The sequence below is a fragment of the Pseudopipra pipra genome, chromosome 28, assembly GCF_036250125.1.
Source record: "Pseudopipra pipra isolate bDixPip1 chromosome 28, bDixPip1.hap1, whole genome shotgun sequence".
In the NCBI taxonomy this organism is placed as follows: domain Eukaryota; kingdom Metazoa; phylum Chordata; class Aves; order Passeriformes; family Pipridae; genus Pseudopipra; species Pseudopipra pipra.
Window position 1 is genome coordinate 1157921 of NC_087576.1, and position 20226 is coordinate 1178146.

At 48.2% G+C, this 20226-nt stretch overlaps 1 protein-coding gene and 1 long non-coding RNA gene across 3 annotated transcripts in view; one reads left to right on the forward strand and one right to left on the reverse strand.

Annotated features, from left to right (window-relative positions):
* Positions 1–738: 738 nt before the first annotated feature.
* UNC5D (unc-5 netrin receptor D) overlaps positions 739–20226 on the reverse strand; it is a 93994-nt gene continuing 74506 nt past the window's right edge. For both annotated transcript variants that reach the window (XM_064637981.1, XM_064637980.1), the window contains 8 exons: positions 18651–19034; positions 16740–16824; positions 15869–16037; positions 14076–14303; positions 11812–11961; positions 9258–9422; positions 7537–7715; positions 739–6485 (listed from right to left, as the gene is read on the reverse strand). In XM_064637981.1, coding sequence (XP_064494051.1) covers positions 6281–6485; positions 7537–7715; positions 9258–9422; positions 11812–11961; positions 14076–14303; positions 15869–16037; positions 16740–16824; positions 18651–19034 — 1565 coding nt within the window. In that variant the 3' untranslated portion in view covers positions 739–6280. The remainder of the gene's footprint in view (positions 6486–7536; positions 7716–9257; positions 9423–11811; positions 11962–14075; positions 14304–15868; positions 16038–16739; positions 16825–18650; positions 19035–20226) is intronic.
* On the forward strand, positions 6666–13628 carry LOC135403717 (uncharacterized). Its single transcript, XR_010425472.1, has 2 exons — positions 6666–7083; positions 7722–13628. It is a non-coding gene; the product is annotated as an uncharacterized LOC135403717 (long non-coding RNA).

Sequence of the window (20226 nt, forward strand, 5' to 3'; positions counted from 1 at the left end):
TTGTGCTGAAAGTATTATCTTGGGGTTTTGTGGGGGTTTTTTGAGTTTTCAGAAGGGCTGAAATGTCCCAGCCCAGCCCCTTCCCTTCCACCCTGGCAGGAGAATTTCTGAGTGGCTGTTCCTTAAATCACAGTGCTGTGAACACTTTACAGCAACAGATGCTGTTTCCCTGCAAACATAATTAATCAGGAATAATTCTGCAATGAATGTCAAAGGCATGTGACGGTCCTGGCTGTTACCAAGGGTCCCCATCACAGTATCTGGGGTTTGGGATCTTGGGTGAGAACAAGGTGAATGCAGGGCATGAAGGGTTTGAGGGGTATCTTGATTTACAACACCTGTCCTGGCACCTCTGCTCTGCAGGGACTAATAATTCATTTTATTCCATATCCCACCTGAGGTGAGTGCCCTGCCCAGGAGTGGGGTTGTCCCTACATTCAGACAAATAAATAAATAAATTCAGTGAAATGCCTTAAACCAGACTTTAGGGCAGAGGGAACTGGTTGCAGGCCAGGCTAACATGAGAGCAGGATGATATTCCTGACCTGTTTACATGTTGTCAGTAAAGGGTAAATAAACATCACTTCTGCTCCTATTCCTGTAGATTTTAATTCATTTTTTTTTTTCAGGAAAAAGGTGCCCAGCACAGAGTTTTCCAGCACAAACCCAGCCCAGCCTCCCAGAGTGCTCAGACCAGCCCCCCCTGTTTTCCCACAGGAACAAACGTGCTCCAAGAGGTCAGTAAAAGACTCTTTATTCATAAATAACTGCTATGCAGGAGTCCCCACCTGTACATGTCTCTCCAAAAGGCCACAGCTCTGCAGCCCCTCCAGAAAACACCCAAAACCTCCCAGGGTCACTCTCAGTACAATATAACATAGCTGGTTGGCATTACCAAATATATATATGTATATATATTTATATATGTACATGTGCTGAAAAAAAGAAGCCAGTGCAGCCTTTTCCAAGGAGTCTTTCCCAAGTATTTTACTGTACAACATTCAGAATTTACATTGATAGAACAAGGCACAGAAAGTGTGGTATGAAGCCAAGGCCATGCTTTTGATCTCATGTTCTGTCTCTCCTCCCTGCTCCTTCAGCTTCATACTAAAGAAAGGGTTCAAACCTCTGCTCTCCTTCAGTTCTAACCACACTGGACCCGGGGGAGGGAAGGATGCTCAGTCACATGAGCCCAGAACCAACATTTTCAGAACCTACTCGTCTCAAAAATAAAGGAGCAGAAGAGAAAATAGGTCTCTCTAGAGGAATACTTGTGGGGTTTTGGTTTTTTTTTTCACTTTTTAAAAAATAATTTACATTTCGTGTGATCAGGTTGAAGTTCCCCCTCCTCTTTTCAGCAAAGGGCTGGTCAAAAGTTTTCCAAGTTGAAAATGCAATGGGAATTATTTTTTGTTTTGTTAGCTCTTGTGGTGTGTAACACTGCTCTGGGTCTGACCAGTCCAATTTTACTTCACCCAAATCAACAGAAGGTGCACAGTTAATGGTTTTGGGGCCAGGTTACCAAATGGGATCAGAATGGGATGAATTGGATTAAGAGGTGGGAGGGGGCAACTCCATCTCCCAGGTCACAAATTCTGTGGTGTCAGGAGTAAATCTCTGAGGCATTTACCTGGGTGTGTCTGTACTGCTCAGGGATGCAGCCAGGGAACTCTGGGAGGTTCAGGGATGGGGGTTGGGGTTTAGTGGAAAGGATGCAAAAATCTACAGCTTCACCTCCAAATATTGCTCCCTCCCCCTCCACCTGCAGCGCCCAAATGGGGGGAAAACCGAAGGAATTGGTGAAAAGGTGTCACCACCCCGGGGTTAATACTCCACATTTCTGTGTGGGGAGCACCAAGGGTCAGGATGTTTGAAACTGCAAACCCCAAGCAGCGGGCAGGTCCCTGGGAGGATCTGGAGGGCACATTCCCCTTTGCAGGGCAGGTCCCCTGGCTGTGAGATCCGTGTCCTCCCCTCCCGCTGGGCCACAACAGCTGGAGCCAGGCTGGGTGCAGAGCACCCTCTGCCTCCCCTTGGTGCCACCCCCGGGGTTGGACAGCGAGATTTCTGTACAGAGAGCAGGGAAGGGGGGTTTGGCATCTCCTGGGGGCTGCACAGGGACAGGTCTGCACCCAGGGTTCACGGCAGGGCGGACGAAGGAAGCGGTGCTGACATGGGAGGGGAGGCTCCAGCTGGGCCAGGGCAGGGACAGCCCAGCTGCCCCCCGTGCCCTGGCCATGGCTCACAGGTGACTGCAGCCCCAGCTCCCCCGGGACACGAGGTGAGCCCCAGCTCGCCCTTGGAAAGCACAAACCAGTCAAGACAACTCGACAGCTCAGTTAAAGCAGCTTTTGCAACAGCTCGAAAATTACAACAACACCCCCTACCCCCCCCGAGCCCCAGACAAGAAACACTAGTAGAGTCTGTACTATTCACCTCTAATACAAAAAATATAGTGGCAAGTTCCTAGACACTTATGTTATTCTTGGACAGAACAGTGAACACGGGTACGGATAAAGGTTTTTCCTTGACTCGTGGCAAGGAGCAGAACTCTGGTCCTGCCTCCTGCCCTGCAGACACTGTCACTACCAAACAATTCTCTAAGTGAGTCTTTAATCTCAGAGTGACTGATTTCTTTCTGTCTCGTGTTGGAAAGGAGATTTTTGCTACCATTTCTGCTGGTATTGGCAATGAGAGAAAAGGCATTACTGGAAAATGATTCGTGATGTTTGCCAGCATATTGAGTGTTGTTTGTGGCTACAGGTGTTGTGTGGTTTAAGTTACTGTGTTTGCTCAGGACTCCTTTCAGTCATTTTAATTAGACCACTGTTATTTTTCCAGGAAGGGGCAGAGGTGCCATTTCACTGCTCCCTGGAAAAGCCTCCAGCCTCTGCTGGAACAAGGACGGTGCCGAGGGAGTAATTCCACCAAACCACAGCCCAGAAATGAACAACCCCTGGAAAAGCTCCCTCGGCTGGGTTAACGTGGCAAAGACCCTCAGTGAGTTATTCCCACCACCTCTGCTGCTGGGGAACAGGTGGAGAAATTCCTGGGGATCAGTGAAATCAGAGAAAGGCCAGAAAGGTGAACTCTCCACATCGTTCACGGCCGGTAAGGACTTGGAAATCTAATTTCCTGGTTTTCCACTCAGTTAATTACCTTCCAAGAACTAAGCAGCCCCTTTGCTTAAATCTGTGTTTTACAGGCAGAAACAGCCTGGAAAAAAAAAAGCTTGACCTCGTGAGCAGGCAGCCAGCAGCAGTTCCTCCCCTGTTCTAGTTCTCTGTGCACACAAAGCTGGATTTTTTTGTGGTGAGAAATATGCTCTGGAATTTATCTGCTACTGAATGTGGTAAAACTCACAAGTGGGAAGAAAAGAATGGCCCTGTGGTGTGATGTTAATACCCTGGAGTCCTACAGGATCCATGTTTGGGTGATTTATGCTGGACAAGCTTCTCTGAACCCGCTGCAGGCCAGCGCTGCCCGGAGAGGGGGAGAGCAGCTGCTGCCAGAGACAAAAATAATAACAAACCCAGCTCCCCGTGTTTGAGGGGAATTGTGCTGATATCTTTTCATCTATTACAAAAAGGCCAATAAAATTTTTGTGGGAGTTCAGGGTTGTACAGACTGCAGAATGAGCTTTCTGGTGCTGGGGCTGGCGGAGCTGGGGCTGCACGTTGTGCTGACACAACTGTAAGTCATTTTTAGAAGGCAACTATTAGTCTTAAATGACTCACAGCACAGAAGCACCTGTGCTTAGGAAGATGAAAATATATTAGGGCAGATTCTTTGGTGATGTAAAATCAAAATGGCTGTTTCACCTGATCAGACTCAGGGCAGCCAGATGGAATCTAAAGTGTGCAAAATTACATTTCTCTTACCTTCTAGTTGGTGAAGATTGCTTTTCAAATGTAATAATTTATAAAATGGAAGAAAGGAATACATTTTTAAGTTCTGGCCTCTAATCCTGCTTCAGGTGCTCCTCTACATCTGCATTTTGGATCAAATCCTATGTATGTATACAGAGCTCCAGAAAGTCTGTTTAAGAGCAAAGGAAATGTGCAATATTGGGGCATTTCTGGTTCACTGGAACAACACAAGAGCATCAAAACAATCCATAACAGGCAGAAAGACTCGAGAGCTGTTGATCAGACTCTCAGAGTTTAAGATCAGTAACAAAGAAGCTGCTTTAGCCAAAGTGAAGATAAAAACAGGGAACAAAACCTGAGGGGCAGCAGCAAAGGCAGCCCTGCCCTCGGCCACGGAGGAGGAGTTTCCTTTCTGGCATTGTCAGAGTTAAACATCTATTCCTTTTCAGACACTGGACGTCCTGGGAACCTGGATTTTGGAGGACACCAGCCCAGGGAGCTGCTGGGTTTGTCTCAGTGTTCCCGAGCTCTGAGCTGAGAACAAATTCCCTGCTGGAGGGAGGCTGGAGCTGGTTTCCCAGACAACAGCAGCTCTGGGTGCCATTCCTTATTTTGGTCTTTTTTTTTCTTCCCTGATTCCCAGCATTCTGTCCAATGAAGAACAGGTTCCTGAGGAGGAGGACTGGCAGTCACTAGAAATGTAATTCAAACCCAGCTAGACCCATGTGCTGCTAAAAGCAGTGACAGCCTGCTGCCAAACGAGCTGTGTTTGTGTCTCAGCCCCAGACCTGCTCCCCCTGCAAACAGCAACCAGCCTGTCAGGCTCTGTGAAATCCTCAAGTGCAGAAAACCTTTGCAGAAGTCTCAGTATTTCTAAGTCTCAGCCTATTCCCAGCCTGCTGAGCCGGGAAGGCAATAATGACATTTGCAGTTCCAGAGCAGCAGGAACAAGTCCAGGGTTGTTGGTCAGACTTTTGGGACCTGGAATCCTGGGTAAAGAACAGTTTATTAAGAGATTTGCTCTCTGTACCTACCCTGTGGCCTGTTGTGCAGCTCTGGGCTAAAAACAAGGGTGAAAAAGCCCCAGAATGCCCCTTTTCAGTTCCTTTCATTTCCATAAAGCTCCTGAAGCCTCTTTTCTGTTCCTGCTTTCTCCTGAACGTGCTCCTGCTGCCCACACTGGCCCAACGAGCACCTTGGCTGATTGTAAGGGACAGGAGTGAAAACAGGGGTTAAATTTGGCTCAGCACCAGTCCCACCAGGCCCCTCGCTCACAGTGACAGCTCTTTTTGGTTTGGTCGAAGTAAGAAATCAGATTTGTATGAAATGGGTAAAAAAAGTAAGGCGAATTCTCCAGCTGGATTCTGACTGGGGTGGGAAATGCAATTTTGTGGCTAAACCAGGTGTAACCCTGCCAGCTTTACATCCCCTGACATTCCCAAGCTGTGCAAAGGAACCAAAGCCCATTTCTGGCAGTGCCACGTGGGGTTTATTGTTTCAGCCTGAAACCAAACCAAAATTAAGCTGTGCTGATTGACTTCACCTTCACTTTAGTTTAGCCCCAGAACATGAAGGAATAATTAAAAAAAAAAAAAAAAAAAAAGTGTAAACTTGCTAAAGTAGGGCTGGAAATTTCCCACGTGTTATTTGGTTATTTAAATCCACCCCCCCCCCCAGGAAACAGTTTTTGACCAAGTCAGAGTTTGCAAACCAAGAAAATTAGAAAGTTCCTCTTGCGTGTGCAACACCCCAATTTCCCAGAGAGGGGTTTTGGTCTGTAATTTTGGGAACAGAGCAGGCAGGAAAGCTCTGCAGCAAATGTACATTCATTAAGGGATTGAATTTTTAAAAGAAATGGTCTGGAATACACATGATATGGAATAATTATGAGAATCTTCTAATTCCTCAAACATCTGAACAGGATAAGGCCAAATTGTCAGTTTTCCTGTAGCAGACATAAAGTGACAACGTGATGCTCTCAAATGGGATTTCAAACCACTCTTGAAGAGACAAACCTTTAAACCAGGATTAACCTCCAGTGGCTCTAAACATCCACCATCATATTTGTTGATTTTCACTGGGCATTATATCAGCATTACTGTTCCTAAACATACACTGTCAGAGCATTTCCCTTCCACGGCTCTGTGTCTTCCCCTTCCTGCCCCAGGACTGACAGATGTGCAGTTTTTGTTTTGGACTTTACCAGGTGAGTTTGAAAGGAGGGGAGGACGGGGAGAGGGTCGTGGTTTCCTCATCACCAGGTGATTTTTTTAGCAGGGCTGCTTCTGCTCCTCCCACTGCAAACCACCCCGTGGGGCAGGAGTTTCCCCCCACGGGGGCAGAACCCCCTTCCTTCCTCCCTCCCTGCCCAGGGAACCTCCGGTGGCAGATCCCAGAGTTGTGGGAAGGGACTAAAGGCCGTTCTGGCGGCTGTAGCTGAAGTCGGGCTCCTCCAGCTCGGGCTCGGGGGGCTCGGGGGGCTGGGAGTGAGTCCTCCCAATCTCCTCCAGGGCACAGGCCAGCGAGTCCAGGTCCCCGTCCTGCTGGTGCCGAGCCTCCCACAGGTCCAGGATGACGGCGGAGGGGCTGCTCTGGGTGGCAAAGTAGGAGAGGTTCCTGCGGGGAGGGAGGAAAAGGGGGTGAGGAGGATGAGGAGCAGCTGCCACTGCCCCAAACCCTCCAGCAGCAGCGGGGTGGGCTGAGCTGAGGAGCCCTGGAGAGGACCCACCCTGGGGCATTTCTCCCTCAGGGGTCCCCTGGCCAAGTTCAGCAGAGGGACAATGCCCAGGGGACTGGCCCAGGAATGCTGCAGCCCCCTGGAAATGAGGAGACTGGCCTGGAAAGCACCAGTAGGAAATTCAGCAAAGGATTTGACAGGCAGAGGATTTACATAACATCAGCTGATGCCTGTGATTACGTAAAGACCCGACATGTTTTAGTTTGTGAATCTGTGTTTTATCAAGATGCAGATTTTAGGGCTCTGCAGGGGCAATATCCGCAAAGAATTCAGTAAAAGAAAGTGTGTTTGCCATAAACACTCCTTTTTTTTTGGTTCAGATGTGGCTTGTGGAGATTCCCATGCACGGCAACAAGTCAATGGAAAGTCAGTTTGCTTGATTTAAGTATTGCTGTGCTCTCCTGGGAACATATTTATGGCTATTTCTGTCAGTGAACTTCCTCTGCCAATTTAATTCAGCCAAGCAGAAGAAGCAAAGTAAGTAGTAAATTGGTCTTTACAGCATCTTTCAGTTCTAATAATCATAATACTATTATTACCCCTAACAGTAGAGCATGACTGTCTTTTCCTTAAAAAAACCAACCAAACAAATCTGCAATATTCCTTTTGGAACCCAAAACAAATCAGCAGGAGCCAGGACAACAGGTCATGGGATTTTTTAAAAAAAATTTTTTTTTGAGAGAGAACATGCAGCCTCTTAAAACTTTTTCTTAGTAGACAAGAGTGCCAAAACCCTCCTACTGAAGTCTTGGACTTCACCAAGACTTGTGCCTAGAGCAAAGAACTACCCTTCAAAGGGAGAAGCTGTTCCCAGCAGCTGTTTGTAGATAAAAGCAGGTACTTGAGAGTCCCTTAATGACTCCTTAATTAACCCTGGCAAACAACCAGCCGATTCTCCCCCTTTCCCATTTCTCTGCTCCCCTCTCTCACCTGTTGATGCTGTTTTTCTGTGCCAGCATCTGCCAGTCCTTGCCCTTGGCGCTGGGGGCGTCGAAGGTGGCGCAGATCCGCTGCCGGATGGAGAAGGGGATTTTGAAAGCCTTGGGCCCCACCTGGGCAGGGAAGTTGCTGTCGTCGTGTGCAAAGAAGGTGATGGTTTCTCTTTCACTCTGCAGGGAACAGGAGAGCAAAGCAAGTTGGATTCAAGGATTGAAACCCGAGGCTGAGGTTCCTCCCTGCAGCTCACAGAATTGCTGGCAGAAAATTAAACAGGTAAGAGGTGGGGCTTTTGGGGTTGTGGAGGAGCTCCCAGAACATCACAAGGACTTGTGTATAAAAGCATTTAAAATAGTAATATTCTCCCCTTCTAGGAGTTTTGTTTTTTGGGTAATTTTGTGTTAGAGATGGAGTCGAACAGAGCAGTGATGGGTCTCTAAACCTTTCACTGCTTGAGCCTCAAATATGGACACACAAATCTCTCAGTTGTGGGTTTGTTGGTTTGTTTGGTTGGTTTTAAAATTTTTTTTAAACCACCTGAATTCTCCAAGAACCTCAGTCCTCCCAAGCCCTTTGGAATCCAGGCCCTCTGTAGGTCTGTCCCACCTTTTGCTGTGGAATGAGCCCAGTCCCGTGTGCCAGAGCCCCATTTCAGTGCTTTATCCCTTTGAGCAGCATCACTACCAACTGACAGAGGTGGAGTCTCTTCACAGAGCATTTCTGACACATCCCCAGAGCCAGCCATGCACAGCAGTAGGTGCTGGAGATACCTCAGCTCTGCCTGGTTGTGTTAAATATGCACAACAGAGTGGATTTCCATCCCCTGCACAGGGGAGATAAGCGACAGTGACCTGGGCAGCTCTGGGAATTGTATCCCAGTGAGCAACTCGGGGAGCAGTTGTTGGGTTTGTATTTATTCTGCAGTCAAATTATCCTCACTCTTCAATCACTGCTGGAGACAGGCATGAGAAAGCCCTCTGTACCAGCAAATTTGTTTGAAGACAGGACTCTGACACACTCTGGGGACTTGTGTAAGGATGGGACCCTTAAAAAAAAATCCAGAGAGAGGAAAATCAAGGCAGCAGCAACACTGCAGTGAGACACAGAGAGCAACAGAAGATCTGTAGGAAATAACAGCAAAGAACCAGAAAAACACCTGGATTTTTGATACAGGATGATAGTTGTGGTTCTCTTGTGCAGTTGCTGCATTCTCTGCAGAGAGCATTGAGCAGTGGGTGGACAGCTTTAACCCAGAACTACTAATCTGGATTAATCAACAAGGTTTTCACTGCTCTAGGACAGATCACCAGCCTGCTTGACTATGGGTTTGATTTCTTTTACCAGTGAGCAAGGCTCCAGTGCCCAGGAGACACTGTGAGCACCCGTGTTCAACTCCCAGGGCTCTGCAAACGCTGCCAAAACTTCTTGCAAGAAAACCACAACCACCAACCTGAACAGGAGCTGCTTTTAGTGCTGCAGAATCTCTGTGCTTAGATTACTGCTGGAAATGGAACCTGTAAGGCTTTATAGACTGGCCACAGCTTTGCACAGCAACTACGCAGAGAGGGGAAGGACAAAAGTGGGGAGGGAACTGGCACAGGTTGCCCAGAGAAGCTGTGGATGCCCCAAGGCCAGGCTGGACGGGGCTTGGAGCCACCTGGGCTAGTGAGAGGTGACAGAGCAAGGGAACAAAGGCAGGTGAGAGCAGCCCTTACCTCGAGGATGGAGGTCTGGACATGCAGGACCTGCTCGTGGCCCTTGAGCTGCCTGACACAGACCTTGCAGCTGAGCTGGGTGGTGCCGGGGCTGTAGCGCTCCAGGGAGAAGGCACAGAGCAGGGGCCGGGCACTGCCCCGCCACACCCGCGAGAACGGCACCTCCTGCGGGGACAGGCACAGGCACAGGGCTCAGGGACACGGGACACAGAGCAGAGACAGCCAGGGCCCCTCCCTGCTGCTCTGCTGGACACCCCTTCCAGCCCCCAGCAGCACAAAGCCCACCCGCGACGGTTCCACCGATAAACACCTTCCCTGAAGGCTGGGGTTTCATCCAGTGAAACAAATGATGGGAGACTCATCTAAAACTTGAAAATATTGCACTTCACCTCCTCCTTACCGAGATCAGAACCCTGACTCTTCTCTGTGTCTCCCTGCCATTTCCCTGTACCGCAGAATCCAAAAAAAAGGAGCTTCCCATCAAGACCTGCCCTGGCTCTGTCAGCCTCCCCTTCTCCACCTGAACCACCCCAACTGTGCCTTTCTCCAGCCCCAGCTGGATCCTGGGCTGGGAGCAGTAGCAAGATACTGACAATGATAAAGAAAACATTAGCAAAACAAGTTACAAGTGGAGCAACCATAATTAGATTTTTTTTCAGGGTAATCATCTCTGCTTTCATCCCGAGTGGAAGAATCACTCAGCTGAAAAGAATCACACGAAACAATACAGAGGGACAACGTGTGGTGAAGGATGAGTGGTTCAAGTATTCCAGCAATGCTTTCAGTTTCATTCTGCCTTTATAATTAAGTTCCCAGCAGAGACAGGGAATGTAAATCATCTCCCGGCTCCAGACAGAGCCCGGGTCCTCCGAGGGACAGGAGATGGGGGGAACACAGCTGCTTTCAGCCCCCAGAGCTGCCTGCCTGGTTTCTCAGCACACTGCTCACTGCCCCTGCCTGCTCCAGCACCCACCCAGTTCCCGAGGGTTCCCCCAGTTCCTCGGGAGCGGGGTGGGAAGGGAGCCAAGAGCTCGGCAGCTGCTCCTGCAGCAGGGCCAGGACAAACAAACAGTTTGGAGTCCGGAGGAATCCTGGCACCACCTGCCATCCACTGCTCTGCAGCCAGTTCTACAGCAGGATTTATCCACCCCCCCGAGCTGAGGGATCACTGACACACCTCTCTCCTCATCCCATCCCGGGATGGTGGCACTGGTGGAGCACAGTTCTGGCCCCTCTGCTCCTCCCAGGCAGCACAGGCAGCTGCCTGCACAGGGTGGGATGTGGGAGAGAAGCCAGGGAGCTCTGCAAGGAGCTCCACGGGCACAAACAGAGCCTTTCATCTCTCAAGAGCCTGGAACCAAACCAGAGCTGTCACCAGACACCTCACTGAGGGGGAAACACAAAGCCAGTGCAGGTTCTGCAGTTCCTCTTGGAGACAATTATTGTGTTCCTGAGCTGGCCAAGTCATGCCAACTACACTCAGTTATAAAATGGGAATATTCCTCTGGTTCAGTAAGAGCCACTGTGGCAGCAGAGGTTTTGCACAGGCTTTTATTTAACCCCAAGTCCCTGCTCTGATCAGACTCTAAACAGCACTTTGAGGCTGAATTCCAGTCTGTCACACACATTTATTCTTCAGGCCTGGACAAGGATCAAGAGGCAATAAATTAATCAAAGTGTGGAGCTGTGTTCCATCCATGAGGCAGAACTCAATTGGTTGTATTTAGAGAAAACTCCCATGATTTTCACTGCTTGGGCACGTCCTACTCCTGGTGGGCATTTGCTGTAGTAGTGGGGCATCCTAACACTGAGTGGCTTGGCTTTTAAAATGCAGTTCAGTGAGTAGAACAAACAAAACACTTAAAAGCTGTTCTTCATAGGAAGCTGAAAATGATTTGGTTTCCCTCACTTTTTAAGTTGAAGCATAAATTATCCCTATATTCCTAATGAGGTAAGACTTCATCTGGCTGTGGATCTGTGTTTATAAGTTTCAGAGCCCATTACACTCATGTTTTGGAGAACATGGCAACACATTTAAAACAGTTTTTTTGCCAAAATACTGAATGATAGATAATTGTCTCTCTGCTTCTGGGAAAAGGGAGATTATATAGTCTAATTGAGTTCTGTATTTTAAGACCAGCCCACTCCATGTGCCAGCACATCACTTCTGATTCCCAGTAACCCACATCCTTAGAAATCCTTCCTTTGTTTTGATTTTCCCTTTCCGCTTTTCAACAGCCTCTTTAATTAATGGAGTGCAGAAAAAATAATTTGCAGCTCTTCAGTTCTAATTCTTGGTATCTGCACGCTGTGCTTTCAACTCATGATTAACATTTAAATGTCATTTGCAGCCACGTGTTCGCAGTTGTATCACAACTGGAATAACAGGTATCAGGAACATCTTCAGGAGTGATAAGCTTTAACAAGGGGATTGGCCTTCTGACTCATTTTTGTTGCATGCCCAAGAGATTTAAACCAAAACAGAAGGTACCACTGCCTTATCTGGGTTCTGCCCACCCCAGTGCAAACCTGAAGAGGTAAAATTGCCAAGTACCTGACAGGCAGTAAATGGTTTAATTCTCCAAAGGAAGGGAGGGATATCAAGGACTGAGATCTGGAGGCTGCAGGTATTTCCTTTAAAATGCAGAAGTTTTGGTTCCTCCAGCAATTGTCCTCCTTGGAGCCTTTCATCTGAAACCACCTCCTGCAGGGGCAGAGGAGAGAATTGTGTCAGCATTAGGAATAACCCCCAAATTCACCTGCACAGAGGTGTCTGGGTCACCCACAGCACACCAGGAGTGTTCCCCTCGTGGGCCAGGGGATGGGACTGGTGTTCATACACCCCCATCCCAGTTCAAGGCACTCAAAGGCACAGGGCCATCCCAAGGCAGTGCCTGCAGCTGGAGCCAAGAGCAGCTGGGCTGGGAAACCTCTCCCAGGGCTTTCAGAGCACTCAAACACCCCCCCACCAGGAGAACACACCAGGTCAAACAATTCAGCCTCAGCTCTCCTCTCTGGGGCCTCTTCAAAGGCACTGGACAAGACCCTGAGCAGTCTGAAGGGCAGACTTGGAGCAGGAGTTTGTGTTACAGTCCTCCAGAGGTCTGTTCCCAGCTACATTTTTATGTAATTCTGTGAATTTAAAGCATAATAGTAAAAAAAAAAAATAAAAAAAAATCACCCCTGCCTGTGCTTAAGCAATGTTTACTCCTGTGCTGAGACAGTAAAAACACCAGTGAGGAAGGAAAGGTTGCACAAGGCTTTATAAAAATCAGCTGGCAAGCAGTCTCTCCAAATTACCTTCTTTTTATCCACATAAATTATATCAAATCAAATCCATCGAAGGGGTTCAGTGCTTGTCAGTACCAAAGGTATTGTCAGAAGGGCTCCTGGAATCATTGTGACCTTCTGAAAATTCAATGCCTGCTCGAGCTCTCTGCAACTGTACTAATGGATTCCTGTTAGAGAGCAATTTTTACAGGAGTTCAGCTCCTTTTAACTCCTGATGGTCGGGTTTATATGAAGGAGAGAATTAGAAGGGAGGCTTAATTTTTGATTTCCAGCCACGAGGGGAGTGGATTATTTCATGACTGCTTTCAAAACTCCTTGAAGGTGCTGGATTTCCTTTTTAATGTGCTGTGGTTCTGTAAATCCTGCTCAAAATCCAAAGGGGTTGGGAGAGTTTCCCAAGTCAGAGCTGCCCAGAGGGCAAAGGCAGCTGCTGCAAAAGCAAGGTGGGTTTTCACAGGGGGGCAAAGGCAAAAATGAAGGGACTTGGTACCTCATCCAGGACTGCACTGCAAAGGTTTCACTGTCAGACAGAACTTGGTGACCCCAACTCCAGTTCCTCACCCAAAGCTCTCAGTTTCTCCATGTTCACACTAATATTTACATGCTTTTAAGGGCTGTATCATTCTGTAAATATACACAGCTGTCTCACTATCTACAAACACCCTGCTCTTGTTCCTCTGCAGGCAGAAAACTGGTAATTATTCTTCTAATAATTTTCTACAGACTCATCAGGAAGATACTGGTACCCACTAATTGTGTAAGTGTTGTAAAGAGTATAATTACAAAGCCATTGTAAGACTTTAACAATCCTTCTGGTGGCTCTGCTTTTATTAGAAGCACACAGACACCAGTGAGAGCCGTGTTTCCACTCTGAGACAGGCAAGGGAAGGAAACATTCATGTCACAACTGTCTTCAGTTCAGCTCCCTGAAGAAAACCATTTTGTTAAAGCTTCTGAGTTTACTAAGGCTGCAAAAGCCAGTGAATGTCACTGCTTTGTCCTGGAACACCATTAAAAAAATCCTGCTCCTTTCAATTGCCTCCTGGGGATTGGTCCTTTTTTTTTTTTCCTTTTTTTTTTTTTTAAAAAGGGAAAATGCACCAAAATTTAATTTTTGTTTAAGGAGATGGTGAGCCAACCTCTTTCTTCTTGATCCAGTTGTAACTGGGAGAGGAGATCCTGCACTGCTGCCAGCTCAGGGGTGTGATAAAGACTCTCCATCAGCTGGGAATGACTTCCATTGTCTGGGGGTGCAGACTGAGCTCCAGCTCAGCCCCCCAGCCCCAAATTTGTGCTGGGTGAAGCAGAGCTGAGGGATTTTGGTTTTCCATCTGCCTGGCTGCCCTGGAGCTCTCACAGTGTAAATCCACACGTGCAACAGCACTGCAGAGAAATCAAGGGACTCACTGCAAGTCACGCAGCAGTGACTTAAAAAACCCCCCAATATTGTCACTTTTGGTGGAGTTCTGGGCTGTTGGGACAGGACAAAACTAACCAACCCCCAGCGAGCAAAGCGAAGGCAGTTACCTGGAATGCACAAGGGGTGTTATCCATGCAATAAACTCTCAGATTGTAATCCAGAGAATTGCAAGACAGGCAGCCAAAAACGGCGACTTTCAGCTGTCGAACGGCGCAGTCAGAGATGGGTTCCCCAATTAGGGCATAAGTTCCAAAGCTGTTTAAGAGAATGTGACAGGCATAAGGATCCAACAGGCAGTAGCAAGAAGTAGTTTCCTCTTCCACAGACATCACTTCCTGAAAAAACGAAATTCGGGTTTAAAGAAAATAAAAAAAAAAAAAATGAAGTAAAACCAACAGGCCTCGACAATAGGAGTCATTGCATTGCTTATTTTTAATTCAACTGGAATACAAAGTGTTTCTGAGGACCAGGCTGCGCACTCAGGGAAGGGGAGATGGTGGACTACTTGTGTAAATATTCCCAATTTAGCCCTGAGTCAGCAGGAGGATTTATGGCCATGCATTGTGCAGGCCCCGATGTGTGCAGCATACAATAATAATGATGGTGTGTAAGCAATTTTAGCATCTTTTTTCAAGTGCTCTCAACTTCCCAGCTAATTTTTTTTTTTTTCCCCCAATGTCAGGTTAAAAAAATTACCTCGAGGATTAAAGTTCAATAAGCAAACCTTGAACAGTAGCTGGGACTTGACTGGCTTCCAGAACACCCACTGCAGTCACGTTTTCCCTTCATCCAAAATCTCCCTGTCCCACTGAGCCTCTGAGGCTCAGCCCTGCTTTGCAGCCCCCCCAGAGGAGGGATCTGCTGATTCCTCCCCAGTTCCAGGGGCTTTGGGACCCCCACTGATGGAGCTCACTAAGGAAATCTAAAGCAGGAAAACCAACCCGACCTGGAAATGCTTTAAAGGGGAGCAACAAACCACGCAGTGGTTTAGAGGAGGCAAAGCACACAGAGGGGTTTGTGGAGCCCAGGAATGGATTTTGTATCCATAAATGTTTTAACTGCTAAATTTTCCCCCCTCACAGTGCAATGAACCAACCAGTTCCAGCAGCAGCAGTGCAATAAATCCATTGCCTATGGATTTGTGTCTGGTTACTGGCTCTGCTGTTCCCTTTCCATCCTGTGTGGATTTGTGGAATGCTGAGTAACAGGCTGGGTCGTGTTTTATCTTAGGAGGGTTCTCAGTCTGTCTCCCCAAATGACACAAAGTTCAGGCCACCTGAGATTGCTGCCCCCCAAACAGCTCCAGCCCCAATGGCATTAAAACTGCCAGTGGACAGACTGAAACCACCAAATCCTCCTGTTACAAACGCACAAAGCTTTAATCTCCTCAGCCAGGCAGGATTAGGAAGTAGATGTTCAACTAAAAAAGCACAATAGTTTAATGTGCCCTAATCCTTCAGAGGCTCTGGGCACAGCTCAGTCACTGAAGGCTGTGCCCAGAGACATGAGATTTTTAAACTGGGAGGGTCCTTCTGCGCTAAAAAAAAATAATTAAATTTTTAATAATTTTTAAAAATTATTTGCAAGCACTTCTATAACTTCTTCTATGCCAGGATAAATTGTTGTGTGGACACAATGTTCTGTTCCGACACTGAGCCTCTTTGGGAGCTGTGATCAAGCAAAACCACGTTTTTCCAAATAAACCTGAGAAAACTGAGCAGTGTTTTTCAGCCATGGGGGTGGATCACAGAGCTGCCCCTTTGCTGCAGTGCAGAAATGGGGTTTAACTGTTCCTCTGGGGTGTGTCTGTGCCTGTCACTGCTGCAGCCTCTGAGCTGTGCCCGCACAACCGGGGGTTCACTGGGGCTGGGACCACCCTGGCAGGGGGCTCTGGCCTTACCTCCCACTTCCCCTGCTGGGTCCTCCTCTTGAGGTGGATGCTCCAGTGCTGGGGGTCGGCGTGGGCGCAGTGGGGGATGGTCAGGGCGAAGGGGGTGCTCACGGTCACCTCCGAGGGCCCGCAGGTCACCTCCGGCCCCAGCAGCACGGCCGAGCCCTCGGGCTGCAGGCTGGGGGAGAGGGGAGGCAGGGATGTCTGTCAGCAGCAAGAATTCACTTCAACTGCAAATTCCCAACTGTTTTAGTCAAGGTCTCAGCCCCTCACTCATCTGTTAGAGCAGAGGATGAGCAGGGGAATTCCTGTGCTCGTTCTCATGGAGGAGCTGGAACGAAACCATCAGAGCCCATCTAACTCCATCCCTTGGTCAGCTCAGGATTCTGGGATTCAAAGCACATTCCAATTTGTTTAACCCAGATCCAACACCGAACTTGCTGTGTGCAAGCAAGCCCTGCTTCCCTGCACCAGCTGGTCCCACCACGCTCTGCCTTCCAACGCTGCCATCCACAATATTTTCACAGTAACGAAGATAAAACAAATTATGGCTTAAGAAAGGCAGGCTCATAAATTTTTCCAGATTGAGTGTGATCTCCCTGGTTTGAAAGCCCATTTATATTCTGCAGGATGAGCAGGCTCAGTAACTCACACGGGCACCAGGGACGGGCCTTTGCTCAAATCCAGAACTCTGCAAAGTGGATCCATGCACGGGGCTCCAGGACAGCCAGGGGAGATCCCACCAGCACAGGTCCAGGGATTCAGCCCACCTGAATTCAGCCCATCTGAATTCAGCCCATCTGAATTCAGCCCCCATGCCTGGCTGCATTACCTGCTGGCTGAGTTATGGAGATGAAGTATCTGACAAGGATCTTCTCACCTGGACTCCTTCTGAGTGATGGCAAGGTAGATTTCCCAAGAACTCTCTTCAGGAATAGCTCCATGTGGGATCAACAGACTGACTCCTACAAAAGAGCAAAGGCAGAACTTCCCTTTGGGAAAGGCACAGGATGCAAAGAACACTCCCCACACCCCCTGGGCCCTGATGGACTCCTACAGAGGTGCCCAGCACAGGAATGTTCCTCCAAAACTGAGCTTCTGACTGCACTGTCATCAGCTGAAAGGAAAATACATTATTAAAGGAAATCAAGACATTATTTTTCCATTAAAGGAAAACACATCTTTTTCCCCCAAAAGCCTCTCGAAAGCTCTTTGCCCCTTTCCAACTCTGAAATCAAAGCTGATAATTGCAGGATCATGAGGAATCACCTTTTTGTTCCTGCACATGGTAACTCATGAATCCCAGTGATCCCATCGTCCTTTTCCTCCACCAGGATAAAATCAGAAGTTAACAAGGAAGCTTTCCACTGAAATCAAACTGCTGGGTCACACCCTCAGGAGAGGAAGGATGTATTTGACTTTGCATGTCACACAGTTCAGAACCTCAGCAGAGCAGTGACCTGATCACACCACAATTCACAACTGGCCAGCAAGGATGGGCTTACATAAAGGCAGAGTTACATAAACTGCAAGTGGACCAAATACATATTTAAATAATCTAATTGATGGGACTACCATTATATAAAGTAGCTAAATATACAGTGTGAGGGAATTCTTAATTTATGCCTTAACTGACTTAGTGCCTCTGCCTCTGTAACGTTCATTCCCAAGCATAAAAACAATCTGGGAAGAAATTAAAACTCTCCATGTGTTGTGCATGATTGTGCACTAGTGGTGCATCCCTCACCTGTGCATTGTTATCAATCTTCTCTAAACACAAACCACATTTTTTATGGCAACCTTTGAAGTGCCCATTTGATGAACCATGAAGGATAAAGCTCTGAATCTTTCAGTTCGACCAGAGAGCAAGAGAAAGGCCTGGACACACCAGGGAAATGAGAACAGTTGAATTTGGAGTGAGTGAAGTTCACCAGAGTTTGAAAGATGGTGACAGCTCTGAGCTGCCAGGGGGGGGTATCTGGCTTTTTCTGCTCCCTTTGCCTTTTTGGAAAAGGAAATTTCTCCAGCAGGGTGCAAACACAGCCACGTGGGCTGGGGGCTGAACACCATCTCCTCCAGTCCAACCTGCTGCTGGGTGTGCTCAGCTGCTTCAACAACCAGCTCTGTCCACCTAAAACACATCTCACAGAACTCTGGAGCCACAAAACAAACCCCACTCCTCAAACAGTGTGAACTGAGCACCCCAGAGCCCAGCCCAGCCCCGGGATGCTGCTGACTCTGAAGTGCCCCACTCTGGGAACCCGCCCAGCTTTGATGCTGAGAGAAGGGCAGAGCAGGAAGGCAGCAGGGGCTGATCCCAAAATCCCCCCCAGGGGCTGCTCTCCAGGGCTGGCTGCTCCTCCTGTGCTGCTGACCCCGGGCTCAGCACCAGCCTGGCAGTGGGAGCTGGAGAGGCTGCTTGGGATGAGAGCCCATCAGATGAGATGCTGATCCAACCCCGACCCCCTTCCCGGGGAGCCCTTCCTTTGGATCAGCATCCAAGCAAGCAGCAGCTTTGATTAGTGTGACTTTCATGCTGAAGTCTTCAAGAGAGGCAGTAATTTAAAACAGTTCAAATAGGCATAATGCCTCCTTCCTCCTCATCCCAGGCTTTCTTCTGATCACTCATCTCCTGTGTGGGCAACATGCCCTACTTCCCAAAATCTGCATTAAAGGGAGCCCCCACTTCTTCTTTCCTTGCCTTTTTTTTTTTTTAAAACTTAGTTATAAAACACTACACCAGGCAGGCTCATCTGAAACAATTCTTTTGAAGGAGGGAGGATCCACCCACCTGTGTTTGGGACCACCAGGCGACCCCCCAGGTGGCCAAAAAGGGCCGTGGTCCTGAGCTGGCTGGAGGTGGAGATGGAGGCCAGGTTCTGGATGTACACGGCCTTGTTCCTGCCCTGCACGGTGCCAAAGGCTGGGTGGGGAACGTTCCCGTGGGGGAAGGTCCCGGGAGGAGCCTTCCCGTGGAATTCCGCCCGCTCCGTCACGCCCAGGGACACCATGAAGGAGCTCTGCACCTTGACCTTGATGTCGGACAGGGGGTTGAACAGGGACGATTCCGTCATGAGCTCCTTGTCCAGGGGGTCCTGCAGGCAGATGGGGCCGCTGTAGGTCCTGCTCACCGTCAGCTCGGGCTGCATGGAGGAGTTCAGGAGCAGGGAGTTACCTGTGGGAGGAGCAGGGAGCTGTCACTGCTCGGGAATGTCCCCTCGGGAGCCCCTTCCTGACCCTCCCCGTCTGTTCAGTGACCTGCTCCTCCTCCCTCACACCCTCTGAGCTCCAAATCACAGCAGGCAACGCTGAAGAACAAAACCCCATCAGGCAACAGCTCCAACATCGCTGTTTTCCACACTCCAGGCGGCTCCACAGTGCAGGAACCCAAGAAGGAGCTTCCTTTTGTCTTGGACTCGAGTTTGTGTGTTTGCCTTTTTCCTTTCTTGGTTTTTCTGGGGTTTTTTTCTCCCCCTTACATCAAACCCCCCGGGTGAAAGCAGAGCTTCCTGCAGACCTTCTCTGTGAGCTCACACCAAATGATAACTTCCTGCCTGAGGGGAACCAGGCTGAAAAGAAAGTGGGACAAGAGTAATAGGGGGAAAAATACCACAGTTATTCACTTAGGGGCCTTTAAGCTCACAAAACACTCTGAAAAAAAAAAAAAAAAGAGAAGGAATGGATGGATTTAGGGCCCGAATCCTTTTTTGTTTGGTTTTTTTGTTTGGTTTTGTGGCAGGATTTTTTTGTTCAGTGGGTTGCTTAGTTTTTGTAAATCCAAGTTTTCCAAAGTAACTATTTTTCTGGAAATTATCTATACTGTATCCTTGAAAACCTGATCCCTTTTAAAGGACTGCAGGATGGTTTGCCAACATTACAAACACATTTCTCCAAAGAATAAAGTTTGGATCACACTAATCTGTTGTCCATTGGTCAGGACTGGGCTCTCTTTTCTCAGCAAACTGAACAGAGAACTGGCCTTTTTTTTCTGCTGAATAGTTTACAAATACTCTCATTTAAAAGCCCCACAGACAGAGAACCCAAAGTTACTGAAACTGAACTAATAAGTTAAGGAATTGGTGTGCTCAGGTATTTTCAGAGCATCCAGAACTAATGGCTTTAAACATTGGGTCAAATGAACAATTCCAGACTCAAAACAAGATTTAAACTGAACCACGAAGGAGAAGTCCCCGTGTGAGAGTCACTGAGAACTGCAGAGCTCTAATTAAAGGCTTGGGTTTAGCAATGAATGACTGAACCTCCTTCAAACATCCTTGTCTACCCAGCCCTTCTCCCAGTTCCTTGCAACTCCTGCTCGCTGAGGGATGTCTCCCACCACAGAAAGAAACTGTAAAAACAACAACATA